This window comes from Epinephelus lanceolatus, chromosome 12, assembly GCF_041903045.1.
Source record: "Epinephelus lanceolatus isolate andai-2023 chromosome 12, ASM4190304v1, whole genome shotgun sequence".
Classification (NCBI taxonomy): domain Eukaryota; kingdom Metazoa; phylum Chordata; class Actinopteri; order Perciformes; family Serranidae; genus Epinephelus; species Epinephelus lanceolatus.
The window spans coordinates 21,931,701-21,951,267 of record NC_135745.1 but is presented as its reverse complement, the minus strand read 5'-3'; the positions used below and the strand labels follow the sequence as shown (position 1 = coordinate 21,951,267).

The window sequence follows — 19,567 nt, the reverse complement described above, 5'->3', positions numbered from 1 at the left end:
AGTCTGAGGCAGAGATGACACATCTCTCTGCCCTTCCATGCGCCTACATGGAAAGCCTAAGGCAGGGAGAGCAGCAGCAGAGACCCTTGGGAACAGAACAGAGCAGCATCAATGACAAACAGAAATGACACTGATAAGTCAGACACAACATGAAAAGGAGGAGCTGGGGTGAAGGCGGGTTGCAAAGCGGCTTACAGAGGAAGCAGCAACAGTAGGCAGGCCAGAGCAGTTTAAACAGGGCGCCCTGAATGAGATTCACCAATTGGTTGCATAGAAAGGAATCATGTGATCTATCAGCTGACTCCCTTCCATCTATCAGCTGCTTCATCAGTTGATTGGACTGTTTGAGATCAGCTGATGTAGCTGGGATGTGAGCTGCGCTTTACATTATATCCTGCCTGAACTAACGCTATGCTCAGTGTTTTATATACAGTATATTTGGCAGTATTAATTCTATCCTCCTCATTTATTGCCCCTGCAATGCTCTCTTGCACTCTTGTATTAGTCTGCTTTTAACTTTACAAAGCGACAGCATACCCCAATTTGAAGGCACATGTCGTACATTATATAAACAGGCTTACAGTATCTGAAGGTGTCATAATATCGTACATCCTGATTTGTGTTTCCAACGACAATACGATCAAAGACATGAGATGTGTTTGATGAGGCTCCAACACCTGTCCTCCTCATCAGTGTAGACAATTACATAACGATATTTCCTGTTGTGTTTTCTTGCAGTTGGGTGAGGACACCTTCAACCGTGCCAAGCTGTTGAACGTTGGCTACACGGAGGCTTTGAAGGACGCAGAGTACGACTGCTTCATCTTTAGCGACGTGGACCTGATCCCGATGGATGACCGCAACCTTTACCACTGCTACGACCAGCCAAGGCACTTCGCCATCGCCATGGATAAGTTTGGCTTCAGGTTAGGGCATAATTTTCAACTTAACATGTGATTTTGGTTTTGACAAGGTAGCGTGGTTTCCAACTTATTAGCACAAAGCTCTACTTGCAGTTACCTTGATAAGTCTCGATTTGCCAGAATCCAATCAGTAATTTTTGTTGCAGGTGGATTCTGCACTTACTTGTCTACTTAAATCATTACTATATATCACTTTACACACATAAGTAGAACTTAAAGTTTCCTACTAAACACATTTTAAAGCATGTAAAATTATGATTATTTGTTTAGGATAGTTCTCCTACATAAAAAGTTCTAAAAAATCATTGGGAAATTCTAGATCTGAACTCTGCCCCACCCACCATCACTGCTTGCACTAGGTTTCACTTTTACTTTCCGTTTTTGCTTTGTCCAGTGCTGGCACAGAACTAAAATGAAGCGTGGAGATAAGTCTGGCTATGTGAGACAAGCGCTAGGTTAACTGGGGAAAGAGCTTTGCTAATGCTTTGCCCATTAAGATGGCAGGCGTTAGAGGAAACATCAAGAGAGATTCAGCCATACGTGTTTGAGCCTCAGTCAGTTTGTTAGCTTGTTAGCTTATAACTGGCAGAGGCTGACACAGTGTTAGTGGTTGTAGAACCTACAGTAATATCTGGTGCTTAGTACATGATTAAATACCAGAGGTCTAATAAAAGTTTGCATAACGATATATTCGGTTTCTTTGCATGAATATTAGTTAGATAGTATATAATAATACCAGTGATTTGCGTTCATATTAATGATACACAACATAGCTGGCCGGGGTGCGTTTGAATCTGAGATTTTAGGGAAGTGCACAGAAATTGTCCCCCTCAGTGGAGGAATGTGAAAACACCTCTCTAGTGACAAACTTCGCACAGATACAAGTCAATATAGTCAAGGTCAGACATTTTAGAGGATATAAACAAAAGAAAAAACACATTTTGAGTGGAGGGGAAGTTTAAAATATGCAATTGGCTGCCTAACAAAAGAAAAAAAAAACTAGAGTTGAAGTCTGTGTTCAGACAGACAATAGACAGAGCAGTATTTAATTTGACTAAATCTCATTATACTTTGAAATCCTTGTCTGAAGACTGAATTAGCATGAAAATGCACCACAGTTCACTGCTGCCAGTTTTTATTTGGTCACACTTCTGTAGTCCTAGGAAGAGCACATGATACAAAGCGTAACTAACAAGTCTAGACTACAGCGTCTGCGGAGACCCTCATTAACTTTGTTGGAATACTGGACCTGCTAGACCGGCCTGTTGCTGAGTGATGTGCTGCAGCTACACAAGCAACCCACGGATTGTCTGTTTTCCATATGACATGTCAGTTAGATGTTGACATTTAGTCTAAGTCTGTAGGAAATTATCTGATTAGAGAGTCAGTTCTTGAATAAGTCATCAAAATGCAGAGTAGCCGAAAGAGTTCCACAGTTTAGTTCCAGCGCTAAATAGTAGCGTCCTGTTTTAGTTGTCTGTTTTTGCATAATGACACCACACCTGCCCTCAATTACCTAAAAGCACCAGAAGCATTGATTAATGGCCCAAACATGGCCAGTGAATGTGACCTATCCAATCCAAGAGCTGTCATTCCACAAGAGTTATCCTACTGAAAACCCTCAGGGGCTGCAGCGGGCCCCTGATATAGTGCTCAATACGCTAATGCTATCTGGCAACAAATACAACACCAGGTGGTAAGCAGGGTTGGAGCTAACATTTCTTATTAGCAATGAATCAGTAAAGACTTAAAATGGTTTCATCAGTTTTTTGGGTTGCTAGAAAATGAAGGAGAAAGGGGGTAAAAGGAAAGTCTGGTGTTTTGGGGGAGTAGAAGGTCACAGGATTGATTGCAGCTAATTGCTGATGTAGAAATAAGATCATTGTAGAAAATTGGTTCCCAAGGTCAAAGTGGTCTGAGTCAGCCTAGTAACTTTTTTCGTTAGTCAGATTTAGCATTTAAGAGGCTTCCCAAATTAAAGGAAGAAAGGTCAGCAAGGGAGAAACAAACAAAGAATTAATGGCATTTCTTGATTCAAGCATCATGAAGCTGACGTCGGAGCAAAGAGTAAATGTTGTATTCCAGCTGAGTCACTTCAGGAAGACAACCTTAGCTGCTCTCAGATGTAAAAGCGCTGTACGTTTTTTGATAAATGGTGAAAACACTGCCAGTGAAAGTCAGGTCACATTAAGTGCTGTTCCATTACCTTAGCACCTCACAACACCTGACAGCTCTCTGAGCAGAAAGGGTCACCTTGAAGTCCATTTCACAACACGGCTCTTTCAGAAACATTCCACAAATTATAGTCTCTCAAAGGACCTTATGCAATGTATTACATTATAATATTACCATTACATTGTACAGAATCTAGTGGCTGTTTAAGTACTTGTTCCCTGGGTGAGCTCAGTGTGAGTGTGCTGCAGCTCATTTGAACATTTACAGAGAGCGTATTTATGGTAGAGCGTGACCTACTCCTGGCAACGTTAGCACGCTATTCAGTGAGTCACATGGGTCAACATGAGGACTACTGTCAATTTTTTAAAAAATAAAGACAGACAGTGTGTGGAAAAAATGGAGAAGAGAATTCATGCAGACTGGCCCTCATTTATTGATCTGAAATACAAACCAGCGCAGATCCGAACGCAGAAGTCATCTAACAATATTGTTTGTGTATGGTTCATGAAATGTTCTCATCTTGCCAATCACAGCGTAGGAATGATCAGGCATTGATAAATGCCACTGAAAACAATTGTCATTTAAATATCCAACCTCAATATATTCTTGGTTTAGGGGCCTCGCTGCCCAGTTTATGACATGGAGAGGTGTAGTCCAGCCAAGAAGAGAAACTTCTCTGAGCTTGAAATGGAAACGTTGACGTCCCATGTCAAATATAATCAACTAGTTCTTTCTGGCAGCCTGACACATGTTGGAAAAATGCAGTATGCAAAGATATCACTGCATATGTCAACAGGGTTGCTGTGGACAATCACAGGGGTGATGGGAATCTGGCACCATGCCAGATTTCCGGCATGCGGCGATCGGCAAGGAAAAAAAAAAGTTGATGCGGGGTACATGCATGCATCGCAGACAGTAGACGGGCTCTGGTGGAAGAGCTTTAAACAGAGACCTCTCACCCTCAACCTATGGCTTTCGCTTCCAACCAGACCAAAGTTAGGCTACTAGCCAATCAGAAGTAGAGCGGGGGCAGGTCTTGGGGAGAGGAACAAACTTGGTTCAGAGCCAACTACAGATTCTAGTGGAGCCCATGCCGTAGACACTCTCATCAAGATGGAAAGTAAGTTAATGAAACCCGGGGAAAACGTTCAGATAGTTGATAAAGGACTCAAAAATGCATGGCGTTGGGTGTGGGTAGGCAGGTAGAGATAGGCATAGACGGAAAGCCTTTTGGGAGCTGCTGCAAAAAATTAAGGGAACCGGGTGCGTGTTTCTGCACATTGTGCTCACATAAATTGATGTATGTAACCAGCGGCAAGAAAGTCCTATCACGGCATAAATTAGACCCCGGTCTTAAAACCGCTGTGCAATAAAGCAGGTAATGTGTTTACCAGGAGCTGCAGTCACCGCTGACATACCGGCGTCGATGACAGATCGTGTTGTCAACCTGAAAGTACGCACATGCTCCTTCATCGCAGAACATCATTCGCCGTTCACGATCTCGCAGCCCCTTGTGAATCTGTGCAAAAAGTTAGCGGAAGATAAAATTGCGAAACTCTCACTCTCCAGGCAGCGATATAACGTTTCATGGTATGAAAATTGTACCGTGTACATTTGCTAATCTATGGTATTAGAAAGTGTTAGAGGAGGATGGGCCGTCAGCATCAAAAATGCCATTAGGAGTTAATTGACAGTGCTGGCAACAGAGGCAAACAACCCCAAAACTGTCCTCAGACTCTGATTCAAAGTATAAATTCTGATTGGTTGAAAGCATGTGACATCACAGTTCTCAAACTGAGCTCTGCTGACTTCAAAACATTTAGAAGAGCACAGAAAACTAACAAAAATAAAAATTTGTCATGTGGAATAACCAAAACTGTTCCAACTTTGGCATAAACTGTTCAGTCAGAACCCCAGAACTCACAGAAAGAAGCCTATTGAGAAAATACATTTTCAGGATGTTGAAAATCTCAGGGGACTTTGACCTTTAATTACAGTATTTATATTTTAAAAAACAGTGCAGTTTGTGAAAACAGCTGCAGATGAGTATGATCCAGACATAAGGTTGAAGATTTAGTGCTGGTCCCCTTCATGTTAATCAATGTAGTTTAAAAACCTTGAGTCCCTGACCCCAGGTGTTACTCCATGTTACTGTTGGCTTTAAACAAGTAAACCAGGGGCTACCATGACCTTAAACCTTTTATGTGTCAATCACTTACACAAGCGAACATATTAAAACTGAGAATCAATCATTGTTAAACCAGGACAAGATGTTTGTTTTTGTTTTCTTTCTTTTATTTCATACTTTTTTCCCAAAATTCATCTCATAACATTATTGCTACATTTCTGTCGCGCCTCCTGCGCTGCATCTCAGGTGTTTGAGAGTTAACAGGTGATGATGAGTGTTTCACGTCTCCGAGGAAATAATCCAACAGATATGAAGTTCATGGAGTCAAAAATGTTGAAGATTGTTTCTAAGAGTTTTGTTTTATCTTCTTTCTAGCAAGTTTTAATAAAAAAATGAGCTCAAGTTCTCAAGAAAAACATGCAGTTAATCAAATTTCCAGTCTCTCTCTCTTTCTCTCTCTCTCTCTCTCTCTCTCTCTCTCTCTCTCTATTTATGTCTTCTCCCCTAGCATGTCCTTTTTAAGCACACACACACGCATTCCTCACCATATTGTTGCTGGGAGACTTTGTGCAGAAACATACGGTCTCATTACTTTCTTCTTGTCATCTTTCAGCAGGGAGCTGTCATACTTTTGACAACACATACCGTACAGAATATACACACATGTACATACACACACACACTAACACACACACACAGAAACACACATGCATCAGCCTCTGGTTAGACTCCAGGCGCCTGTCATGACACTCGCAGCTGATGTCCGTCCCACTCCACTGGTCTCACGACTTTTGAGGAAAAAATAAAACACCTGTCCGCCTTCCTTTGTCCACCGTCTGCACACACACACACACACACACATAATATCTATAGTATTTCCCTTCATTTCCTGTGTTCTTGTCCTCTCTTTTCCTCGTTCTATCTCCTCTAAGATCTAATTTCACCTTGGAGCAATCTTGCAATTAAATTCAGCATTATCCAACATTTCCTTTGCAAGTGGCCAATTCTGCATGTATAGCATTCAAGCTAACGATGCAATCTGTCTTATAAGCAGCTGATGTTTATTTGGCTGCAACAGTACAATATGCAGAAATACCGTGGCCCCTCCGTACACCAGGTCATTTCATGTGTCTTGAGTGGATTATATATGGCTGTGGATTATCCACTTGCTGTAGAAAGGCGCCCATAAATTATCCACTTAAAAACGCATCCAAGACAAGACACATTAGGAAAAGATCTGATTGCCTAAAACACTTCAAGATGCTATTCAGATGTTAATTCTGCCGTCTCTACGTGCCACATATAAATAAATATAACAACTCCTCCTGATGCATCACATCATGTGACGCTGATGATGACTCAAGGATAATTCCAGATTAACAAGCACTAGGAAAATGCGCAGGGACGTAGTTTAGTTTGTCTGCTTACTTCAAGAAATATGGGAAGTAAAGGAGAATTATTATAATCAATTATAATCCGAGTGGAGAGCCATGGCTATTTGATGTCATGTCATAAACAAAGGTTATAGAAAATGTCTTACTGTATGAACAAAAACCTCCAGGGGCTTTTTCTACAATAGAAGGTAATCCTAACATTCTTTGTGGGTGGCACTGGATTTGTGTTGAATGTTAAAAATATATTAGATTAAATTGTTTACTGTCTCTACCAAATTATTCATGATAATACCGTCCTATTGCTGTAAATGAGTAATGCCAAGATTAAAAGGATGGTAGCCCATACCACCGTCATTGTTATGGAGCCCATTTCAGCCTATATGATGAGGGGGAAAAAAAAAAAAAAAAGATCCCGTAAATCATTTCTATGAAAAGTTTTTTTCAAAATAATAACTAAGTATTGAGTCTCATTATTTTGAAATATTAAGTCAATATTTTAAGAAAATCTCTCATTATTTCAAGATATTACGTGAATATTTTAGGAAAAATCCTCATTATTTTGAGATATTAAGTCAATATTTTTGAGAAAGTTCTTCATTATTTTGAGATATTAAATGTATATTCAAAGAAAGTTTCTGATTATTTTGAGAAAGTTCCTCATTGTTTTGAGATATTAAATCAATATTTTGAGAAAGTTTCTCATTTTTATTGAGATACTCAGTCATTGTTTTGAGAAAATATATATGTATTTTGAGAAAATGGCTCATTATGATGACTTGCAGGATGTTTGTTTTCTCACCACATCAGCAGAAATGGGCTTTTTGCTCCTTGATTACTTAACTAATTAGGATGTTAAAAGGGATTGATTTTTAATTTGTTTTTTACCCATTGCATGCTTTGGCTGTGTTTGCACATAAAGGACAATGGACATCTTCTCTTCTTTAGTTATTTTATTTATTTATTTTTTACCAAAAAGCTAATATCACTTTAGACTCACAAGTCAGTCTTTAGACGCTTTGCTTAACTAAAGAAGGCAGAGATCTCTGATTGTCTGGTGGCGAGACTAATATCACTTAAGTTCTTTGACACAGAAGGGAATGTGCAGCTGAGCAGAGAGTTAAAGCTGCCAGTCTTCCTCCTGTAAGAAGGGTCTTGTTTGATCAGGCAATTAAAATGTGTTTTGTAAAAGAACATTCATTCACTGCTTCCCTTGTAACATCTCCCCACTCTCTCCTTTTCTCCTTCCCTCGCTGATCCCATCTCCTCCCTTCTCTCCTCCTGCAGGCTGCCCTATGCTGGCTACTTTGGAGGAGTGTCAGGCCTCAGTAAAAAACAGTTTCTGAAGATCAATGGCTTCCCCAACGAGTACTGGGGCTGGGGAGGGGAGGACGACGACATCTACAACAGGTAATAACGAGAGGCTGATGTTGCCCCTGATTTCTACACCAATAAAATCAGATGTTATCCTACCAAATAGGACCTAATAGGATTGCAAGTTTTACTTTACTTGTCAAGATTAGCATTTTGCAGTGAGTACAGCACAGAAAAACCAGCACTATACCGTCTGTCAGGGTTATGTTCCGTAGTCTGTTTGGAATGAAATCCTTGTCAGACCACCAGCTGTCACACATGCACACACTCATGCTCGCACATTATTTCAGCCTGTAGCAATAAAATGAAACCAAGTCTCTCGACTCAATGTGACGCTAAAGTTCTTGGTGGAGTGGATGATTTATTGTAATTGTTCACAGAAGGAGAACGATTAGAAAATAAATTAACCTTTTGAAGTACTTCAGTCAGCTTTTAATGACCTGCTCAAGTCCACTAATAATATTACTGTGGAAATGTGCTGAAATCAGATCAAGGAAAAAGAAATCTGTTTGACAGGGAGATGGAAAGGTGACTTAAGACTGCTTCAATGAACCACTTACTGGGTCATTGGTTTAATTCATCGTCTACTCAGACAGTTGTTTGGACTGAAAATTGTTGAATTACCTGGTGAACTGATGATCTGACTACTAAACAAATTATTGCTACAACAATGAACAGTCATCCATCTGTGCCTGGCAGTACGGGAACTTAAGAAACATGAAGGCTAAACTCCTTAGCATACTACCTTTGCATTACAACTGTAATCACGACTGACGTTTTCCATATATTACCCAATAACTGCTGTGTTATGCGTTACCGGCGTCTGTCACAACAAATTGGAAATAAACTGAAATATGACAAGGTGGTGAAAAGATTTTCACATGTGGAAAAATTGCCAGTTGTATTGTCAAATTAGCGTCAAGGGAAAATTAATTTTAGTCACATAAACATACATTTGCATTCAGAGAATAGGGCTGAAGTACACTAATTATACACACACACACACACACACGGCGACACAGACTCACACAGCTGGACAGTTCTTCACAGACAAACGGCGACCTCCATCTTTATTACCCCTATTCTTCACTCTCTGTTTTTTTTTTTTTTTTCTCCGCCTGTGTCCCTGCTGTCACTCTCACACTGTGAAGCTTATCTTTGTCCTTTCAGTGTAATAGCATTATAAGAAAAGTGAAAATAGAGCATTTGAAAATTGGTGTTTCTGAGAATGGACTGTGTCAGTAGACGCCGTATTCAGGAGATTACAGTTGTTTGTCAGCGTCTGGCAAGATGTGATAAAAGAGATCTATGTGTGAATGTGCACTTCTGTGTGTGTGAGTGTGTTGTGTGTGCAATTATGTGCCTAAGGATGACAGATAAAGTTAAACCTCTAACTTTTTTATTGGATGATAGCTGCAGCAGGCCATTAGATGCTCTAGATTTCCCTCGAGATGTTTTCTGCACTCGAACTGAACTATTTCAACTGCAATGAAATGTGAAGTGACGTGCGGGAATATAATTAAAATCCCAGTAACTCGCTCAGACATTGACTTCTGCAATTCAAATTTACCTGAATAAATGTGGCCATATATATAAGCTTAAAAGGTTTCACTGAGAGTGTCTTAAATGTAAATTTGAAAAGGGAAATGTTTGACTGAGTGTGTAAACACTGCTAAATGTTCAGATTTCATTAGATAAGGTGGAAAATGAAAACAAAGCGCAGCTATAAAATTAAGACATAATTTCCTCTGAATCAAAGAGCAGGAGTTTCTTTGAAGCTTTTCCTTCCTTGTAAGTGAGACTATGCATTGTAACTTTTGCTGAACAGTGGACACTCTGGCTACATGAGGCAGTTACAGGATAATGGCTAATTGAATTTCCTTTCATTTTCCAAGATTGTCTGGGGTCAGTTGCTTTAATGATGTCAGTGGGGCATCCTGGTGGCACAGAGGTTTAAAATGCCATCCATATAATCACTACAGTGTGTCCCTGGATTGAGTCCATTTGGGGACCACTCTCTGTTCCTCATTTTCTCAGCTCTTTTCTGTATACCAGAGGTTTTCAAACTGTGATTCACGTAATTTTAGATTCAGTGTGACTCACACTTTCTGAGGATGTCATTATCTTTGATGTCTATCGCGAATAACATCCGTAATTCTGCTTAGAAAACGGGATAAAAGACTCTTCTCATAACTCCAGTAGTTGCCTGAGAATAACCATGTTTTTATTTTTCACCAATATAAAAGTAATTCAGTGACAGCTGTTTGTGCATCCATGGGCATGTTACACACAGGAGCTTCTAATAGCTAATTCAGCGTATTTTAATGGTGCCAAATTGACAAAAATGTAAACAAATACAGCCTTAAAAAAATCCTGAACTGGAACCCACACATAACTCTCGATTTTGTCTGACAGGGGGCCCACAGAGCGTCACACTTTGAAAATCCCTTCTGTATAATGTGTAACAGAGGCACAAATGCAAAACAAATATATTCCTTGGTGAGATTTAATGTGTTTGCTTCTTATTTTATTTTTGTGATGAAACCATTAAAACTGTTTCTTTGACATTCTTGAATATATAAACCTTTATTTAATCGGGTAAGTCCCATTGAGATCAAGATCTCATTTTCAAGAGAGACCCGAGTACATATGTAACAACATAAAAAAACAATTTAAAAAGCACAATATAGTACTATGTATATATGAGTCAGTTACAACAAGTGGAAAAACAGTAACAGTTAAAATCTGCCTGGTTTTTGACTAGATTTCTCAATTGACCAATTGAAACCAGAGTATCAAGCTTCAAAGTACACCGCAGTTCGTTCCAGGTGTGTGGTGCAAAGTATCTGAAAGCAGTCTTTCCAAATCAGAGTACCTACTGTACTAACCAGTCCTGCAAACGTGTGTTATGTGTTACAGCTCTCCATCCAATAAGTGACGTCAAATATGAGGATAATTTTTGAGGAAGGCCCTTGTAAAAAAACAAAAATAAATGCTGGTCCCTTCTAATAGAAAGACCCACATTTTGATAGGGAAAACAGTAATGAGTGCTATAGTTGTCTGTGGTTATTAATCTAAGGGCTTAGTGTTAGATGACATTCAGGGTCATAATGGTGTGGTGATAAATTACTTAACCATAATCTAGCACTGACAGAAAGGTTGCTTCCACAATCTTCTTTCTACAAAATAGAGGAAAATAGGACTTGTTTCTGTATAAAAAACCAAGCCTAATTCATAAATTTTGGAAGTGCATCAGCATCTGGTTGGAAGGTGAATTTGTCATCAATTTCACTTTGTCTAAGTATTTATAATGTGGAACTTGTTCAATGAGTGTTCCATTTAGAGTGCAGATGTGGAGAGCACTGTGGTTCATGTTTTTGGCTCTGGAGAACAGCATATCTTTTGTTTTGTCAGCATGTAATACAAGTTTGAGATTTATGTGTGCATTTTGCAGAGCAATGAATGAATGTCGCAGGTTTTCAACAGCCGAATTTACAGAGTCAGACCAACAATATAAAATAGTGTCATCAGCATAAAACTGGACATTACAGTTCTGCATATATTGTAAATAGCACTGGTCCTAAGACTGAACCTTGTGGGACACCTTTTGTTATTGGTAAACATTCTGATCTAACATTTCCCACTTCTACACATGGAGGTAGTTGGTGAAACATTGAATGGCTTGTGGATCAAATCCAATGTTTGATAGTCTTTGTAGGAGGAGGGAATGGTCAACTGTTTCAAAGGCTTTTGATAAGTAGATAAAAAGAGCAACACAGTGTTTTCTGTTATCTACAGCTGACACAATGTCATTTAGAATTAAGGAAGTAGCAGAGACAGTGCTGTGACGCCATATTGGCTGGGAGTTCATACAGTGTATCTGGCTAAGAATTACATGATGTTGATTGTTTGCTAATGTTTCTGTGGTAGCAAACATCATAAATTCACCATATAAACTCAGTAATGTCAGTAACTAGGCAGCAGTATCTACGTATCTAAAGTTTGCTAACTAAAGCTACCTAACATTAGCCACCACAGTAAGTACAGCTGTAGCTGCAAAACTACTCAGTGTATTATTTTGACCAAGGTTGCATTGTCTTGCTTATCAATTTGACTTTTCATTTGTTAGAGGAAGAACTTACTCTTTCAAAACTTGCATACCAGTACTCCAGACATCGCTCTAAGTCACTCAGGGATTCTCACAGATCAGTCACTGCGATAGACCTTAATGCAGTTCAACTATCCTGCATTTTGAGTAAGTGCACAATCTATTGTTTATTTCTTGACTTGAAAAACTGGCAATAGCATACTCTATCTATGCAATCATTTGTTATCCCATTCTACTGTATGTTTTTGCATTAGACCCTAATTGGATTGCAACGAGATCCCACCTGTCTCCCCAGTCATTGTGGGAAAGACAGAAAGTCAGTTACTAGTGAGCTACATTATGTGCTCCAGTATGATGGGGAGTGAGTGCAACAAAAAAAGTTTCATTTTGCAGCCAACATCAGCAAACAAACGGAAGCAGCCAACTGTGCTGTGTGTTTGCAGCATACAGATGGACAATGGTGAGAGAAGTTGGTTCAGCTGCAGGAGTTATTTTAGAACTTCATTTAGACGTTTTGATACTGTTTTCAACATGAATGTGGATCACTGCTGGAATATACTGTAATGGCTGTGAGCCCAAGCTGACTGTAGATGCAGTCTTCTGTAGGAGCACGCTACAAGCCTGCAGGCTATGAGTATTTGATGGTCAAAATGGTTTTAGTGGAGTCCAGTTCTATAGCACCATGCACCATTTAGATTCTTTAAAGACATTGCTTTAGTTTTACAGCCCAAATATACCGCATGGATGACTCTCGCGGTTATCATCAGTCCTTCCACATAAAACTGTAGACAGCTGCCTACAAGCTGAGCTCAGGCAGGTGTACACTACCTGCTCAGCGTTAAACCATCAGACATTTGAATTATATAAATATGTGGTGCACAAAGGTGAACATCCAGCAAATGAATATGCAGATTTAAGTTAGTGAGAACCAAATCACAGCGAAGGTACCGGTAAATATTGGACATGAATTCATCAAGTGTGCAAAAACACAACTCGCAATAGGATATTCATGTTGTTCTGTGTCAGCTGGATGTGTAGGTTGGCAGTTATTTGCCTCCCAGTGGTCAAAAAGTCCACTGTAGCATAATTAAGTTTCTTCTGGCAACAATATTTTTGTAAATAACAGAGAGAAGTTGGTTCAAACTATAGTGGTTGGTTTAATGCATTATTTTTGAAGGCTTATAACCTGAATTATCTTCCTGCACACAGCTTCAGTGTATTGAAATATAATTGCAGTCTTGTCTGGTATACAGACAACTGGCATATCACAGTTTAAGAATAAAGTACAGTAGAGAGCTGACCATAAATCTCAGTCAGTATAAACTGTTTGTATTGGTGTTTTTTTTTTCCAAAGGTATTTATATATTTTGTGTGTATTTGGTTTCAGCTGTGTGGTTGAATTATTGAAACACTTTGTGTAGAATATATTGAGTTTTATCAGGGTCATGCATCAAGTGGAGGTAATGAGAGAGGATGGACTGGACACTAGCAGTAGTAGGTTATAGTCAGCTCTGTTCTTCTCTTCCTCTTATCCTCTCTTGTCTTCCTCTCCTTGTTGTTTATAACAAACTGAGACAGCAAAAAAGTAAATCTTATAATAAATTAATTTTAAAAAAGAACATTGGCAGAAACAAGCAAATACAGCTAAGCGTGAAGATTTTGTCTTTCTTCACTCTAAGGCACCTTCCACCTTTGCTTTTCAGGGCTGGCTTGTTTTTAATCCTTTCACAAAGCAATCAGAAAGGAAATGCCCTTGAAAAGACACTTGGATGAGCTGTTTTGAAGAAGACGGTGTGTGGACAGGGCTGTGTGTGGATGTAGCTGAAACTATCAAAGCAAGCAGAATAGTCTCCTCCTCACCTTTCCAATGCTAAAACTTGTAATTAAATTTTTGTGGATTTTTTGGCGATGGCAATGCCTGTCAGTTTGTCAGTTCACCACTTCAGTCCAGACTGAAATATCTTGACAATTTTTGGATGGATTGCGTTGAAATTTGGTGCAGATGAATCTGTATGACTTTGGTGATCCTCTGACTTTTTTCTCTAGCACCACCATAAGGTTGACATGCATGTTTTTGAGTAAATTATCTCAATGATTTGATCATCTTAAACATCCAGTGTGTAGAATTGAGGGGCATTTATTGACAGAAATGGTATAAAACATTACATTTTCACAATGGCCACTGTAGTTCTTCCACACACTTAGCACGAGGGAGAAGTTTCAGTCTGCAACCTCACCGCTAGTTGCCACTAAATCCTACACACTGGACCTTTAAAGGATACTACATTTAGAGCAGTGGTTCCCAACTGGTCCACTCATGGTCCACTCAGAATGGACCTGCAACTGACTCTTGGACCGCAACCCACCAGGTGGGAACCACTGATTTAGAGCCTATCTGTGATTCAGAGTCTAATTCAGATTGCCTGCATGTGGCTCTCAACATGGAGATGGCTGAGCCGGTTGCTAGCAGCTACAGGTGCTAACAGCCCAAATAGTGCTAATAATGTGAACAGTGCAAGCAGTGTTGACAGAGCAACGTAGACAATGATATGTATGATATCTTGTGAAAATGCAAATGAAACAGTTTTTACGATATCTAACGAATAAGCACCTCATGAATGGCATCGTCATATTACTTAACATAAAGTCACATAGATTAGGTTTAGGAAGACAAATATGATGACATGTACCTTTAAAATAACTCTTAAGGGGTGTCGGTAGCGTAGTGGATAGTCCTGGCGCCCCATGTATAGAGGCGATGCCTCGCTGCAGTGGTCGCAGGTTCGACTCCGGCTTGCAACCCTTTGCTGCATGTCAACCCCCCACTCTCTCTCTCACCCCATTTCACTCTGTCCTGTTCATTAAAGGCAAAAAGCCCAAAAAATAATCTTTAAAGAAATAAAAAAAAAAAAAAAAAAAAAAAGACATGGGTCATGAACACAGGTCTCCTGGTGGAAAGTCCTTGGTTGTTTGATCCACCCACCAGCCCAACCTACTGTCCAACAGTTTCGCTCTTTATACTACTTCCTTTTTTTACTCCCATCAGCACATTTGTCACATTATTGCCACCTTTCTGATTTACATGGGATATACACAAATTACTGGCTCATGTTCACGTAGGTTATATATGAATTCTGGTGCATGAGAACAGCCTGGACAGACCTCACAGTGTTAATCAGGGGTGGATCCAAGACATCGCCATATCAAACTGCTGTAACCACCCTATGAGCACAGTGCAGAGTGGCGGTGATGAGCCAGCCAGTTGGATGCACACACAGGGACTCACTAACATTCACGTGCAATAGGACCATCTACCACAACAATGAACAGAGAAGCTCAGATAACAGCACACACAGAGGGAGCATGATGTCATCACTCCACTATATCTTTACATTGCAATAGTTTTTTTGCTGCTATAATAATGCTTTCATTGTTGCCTCAGGATGAGTTGTAGGCTGATCATCTGACTTTCCATGTAGCCCCATTATCTTTTCAAAATCTGTCCAATTAATGACTAAATCTGTAGTAATATTTCCATCAGCCTCAGTTTTACTTTGTCTTCAATGCTAATTAGCAAATGTTAGTGTGCTAGTTGATTGTTAGCACTTTGTTCTTGAATTTAAGAGTAGTTTTTATGTGATCTGATACTAGTCCTAACAATGAAAGCTGTAGTAGCGTGCAGTGTGAAGGATGCAGTCTCCAGCTGAGTGAACTAACAGACTAGCCAGCTCAGTCTCAGAGGACTCAGTAAAACAACTAGAGGAGGAGGGTACAGGGATGGAGAGATATAAGAACACTGCTATGTTCAGAGAGAACGGCGCCCGTGAAATCTGCCCCTTGTTTTTCTCTCTGTCGTTAAAAGGCAGCAAAGTTCATGGGTTTGAACCATGCAGGCAGCTGATGTGTCCATCTGCTCAGTCTTTGAAAGCTGCTCTGGAAAAAAAAAGGAGCGTCACCTAAACAACTAAATTGTTATTTTACTCTCTACTTCAGCGCCCTTTCCTCACTCTACTTTTCCTCTCCTCTCACCCCTCTAACTCCACACATCTCTTTTTCTGTCTGCATCTCTTGCTTCCCTCCAGCAATATCCTTTTTTGTGCTGGTTTTGATGCCACAGACCATGGCACGGCCACTGCCTGAAATGGGTCCTGCTAGCTTAATGCCGCCCCAGGGGAGCTGGCTGTCCCTGCTGCTCAGTGTGGCCCGAGCTCATGGCAGAGAGGACACATGCCACTTACACAACTGCCAGTGTCACTTGCTCCCCTCCCACCCCTGTCTGAAAAGTTGGTGGATATTACAGAGAGAGAAGGAGAGAGGGGAAGGGTTTTCTCGCTCTCCATCCTCTCACCCTCTCGGAACATGCAGCAGTAGCCTTGGGCAAAGACTGTACCTCTCCCAAGGGCTTCCATGGCCGACCAGCCTTCAACACAGACACACATGCGCACACACACATACACACACATTTTCAGTGCTCCCTCTCTTTCTTCTTTGCCCTTTCCCCCTTCCTCCCTCTAAACCTCCCAGCGGTGGCTTTCAACAGAGCCTGAGCCAGCATCATGCATACATGCAGCCACAGCAGCACAAGGACTGCACGTGTTTCTGTGAAGCTCTGACAATGCTGGGAGAGTCAGGATATTTTGGGCTTAACACGATGAATGCCAAGCCTTTGATAAGTTCAATCACACCTCCAGGACGTGGAAGTCTCCAACCCTAGGGTCAGGTCAGCAAACACTGTCGAGTGTTTTATATCTCATGGTTACTTTTTTTTTTCTCATTTTCTTTTTTTATCGATGCTCTTGCTTGCCTCGATTAGTCCTTTGGTTATTGTTCTCTTGTTCATCAAACATAGTTTTTTCTTTTTGTTTGTGTTTTGTTTCTCTTTTCACTTCATTTACAACTGCGAAGCACTTTGTGAGGTTTCGAAAAAAGGCTTGATTATTGAACAGAGAAATGCAAGACACACTGAAAACCAGGGGTGGGTGGATCAATACTAAAAGTAACAATACTACAAATACTTATATACAAATATTCCCCCAAAACAGGATCAGTCTTACATCAGACCACCATGCTCTGGGCACATTGAAACTATTCTTGACGCATATGTTTTCTCCTGCTGTTGTGTGCATGTGTGTAATGATCACCACATAGTTGTTAATTGCTATAAAAAAACAGTCTTGTGTAAAATACGCAATTGAGTAATAAACGGAGAACAATAATAAGAAGAAATTCCTAATGCTTGGCAATTCAGTAGTAAAAATTAATGAGGCATTAAAGGGGCTCTTTGCAAAAGAGTCTATGAGTTGCCTGGACAGGTTCTCAATATGGAGGTGGCTAAGCTGGTGGCTAGCAGCTAACAGTGCTCACTCCATAAGTAGCGCTAAACATTGCACCAGTGCTGACTGTTAAGCAGGGGCGAACAGGGTGGGCGCTATGCTTCTACGACGCTGCTGTCCCAATATCAGCAGTAACCGCTGTATGAGCGCAGTACAGATCGATGTTTTTTTTTTTTTTTTCACTGCAACCTGACAAGCATGCAAACTTGGCCTCAAAATAGGCTCCATTTTGCAGAGGTGAGAATGTAAGGGTTTTGTTTTTTTCATCCTTCACACAACTACTTTCACCACTTTTCCCCGAGTACAACACTACGAACGCCTTTGAGGATCGTCCTTGCGAAAGAGTTCATTAATCTGCCAGTTTGTTTGCCTGGGTCCAGACCTTTGAATCCACCCACTCCACCCAGTTGACAGATTTGTCTGGCATTGTGACATGAAATACTGGTTTCTCAGATAAAAACCTAACGATCCAGTGAGTGCCACAGGGTGACTAACAATTAGCCAATCAGCTGGAGTGATGCTGTTGTCATACTGTGCACGAGAATCAGTGAGGAGAAATAACAACAATGGCGACTATAGACAAGTAAGATGCTGTTATCAAGGCTGTTCTAAATCCATGTCTTCTTAAAACACCCGACATCGTCATTTGTTTTCGCCGCTTTGCTCCACTCTTAAAACCCCGGCAAACCAGTATGCTGGCATGGCTACACAGCGTGGACTTAAATTGACGTTTGATTCAGGTGGCTGTTGGTCTTTCGTGATTGGTTAGAGAAAGTCTAATCTCCCTCTACCAGACACAAGGTCTGAAGATGCAGACAAAGTGTTACAAGTCGATTCTTTCTGATTTTGTTTTTTCTCGATCTTTTTGCCTTTAAACATTGTCGCACTATGCGCCATCCATCCTTTGTTTGAGGCATACGGAAACCTTAAGAGTGCTGACTAACTACAATGACAAAGTAGGCAGGGATACAGATTGTTTTCCTGGATGCGCATCAGTCATTGTTTTGTAGTTGCAGTTTGGCAGGTGATCTATGCTCCTCAAAAGTTGAACTATTTTTAACTTTTTTTCACCTTGCACTTGGTGGCAGCTATGTCTCCTGCCTCAGGGATGCTACAAGTTGAATTCATCCTTTGAAAAACGAACATGGGTTCAAAAGCATTTGCTTAAAACAGGCAGTGATGGCAGATTTTTTGACGCTCTTGATCCAGGCCTGCATCAAACATCGCTTATTTCACACACGTCTGTTTTAAACACCAAAGGGTATAAAGGGTTTGTTACAATGGGCCAGTCTCGTCACCTCTTGTCTGATTCAACCATTTAATTGTAGCAGGTGGCAATTCAGTCACATCTGCCATTAAAGTCTCTTCTTTCTGTCGAGCTCCTTGGACAAATAAAAGCAAGCATCCACAAGGGTTGGCAGGGAGAACAAACAAGGCCCCTCTGGGTACGCCAGAGCAAGCAGGCACATTTTCCCTTATGATGTGATACTTTCAATACGACAGTCACAGAACAGAAGTCAACACGGCACAACAAAGAGCACCTCACTGATATCGGAGAAGAATCGATGCAAAGGTGAAGGCGAGGTGACGGAGGAAATCAGCAGCAGCAGTAGCAGCAGCAGGGAACAATAGAAGCAGTGTGAATGTGAGAAAGAGATAAGGTCAGCTGAGTGTCATACCTCGAACGTTGTGCTTGATCATCGATCAGTTGATACCTTAAAGGGATAGTTCGGATTTTTTGAAGTGGGGTATTGTCCATTGTCAGTGTATTACCTACAGTAAAAGTTGGCCGGCACACCCCTAGTTTGAAGAAGCAGACAGGAGCTCTAATTGTGTGAACTCTCTAGAACCCTTAGGTCTTCTGGTAGTGGCCTTTTAATGATTCCCAAAGTTAGAACAAAAACCCACGGTGAGGCATCATTTCATAACTTTGGTCTACGTCTGTTGAACAGCCTGCCTGAAGACCTGACGGCCGCAGAGAGTGTTGATGTCTTTAAAAGCAAACTCAAGACCGATGTTTTTAGCCTGGCTTTCATTTAGTGTTTATTATTACTGTGTATTCATCTGTTTATTTCTTTTTATGAATCAGTTTTTCTAGCTGGCATATTCTTGGCACCTGCTTCTTGTTCAAAACG

General features: G+C 40.5%; 1 protein-coding gene across 1 annotated transcript in view; it reads left to right on the top strand.

Annotated features, from left to right (window-relative positions):
- Positions 1-19,567, top strand: part of b4galt2 (UDP-Gal:betaGlcNAc beta 1,4- galactosyltransferase, polypeptide 2) — a 270,007-nt gene that overhangs the window by 215,602 nt on the left and 34,838 nt on the right. The window contains exons 5-6 of the mRNA XM_033651114.2: positions 739-926; positions 7,905-8,027. Of these exons, the coding sequence (XP_033507005.1) occupies positions 739-926; positions 7,905-8,027 (311 nt within the window). The remainder of the gene's footprint in view (positions 1-738; positions 927-7,904; positions 8,028-19,567) is intronic.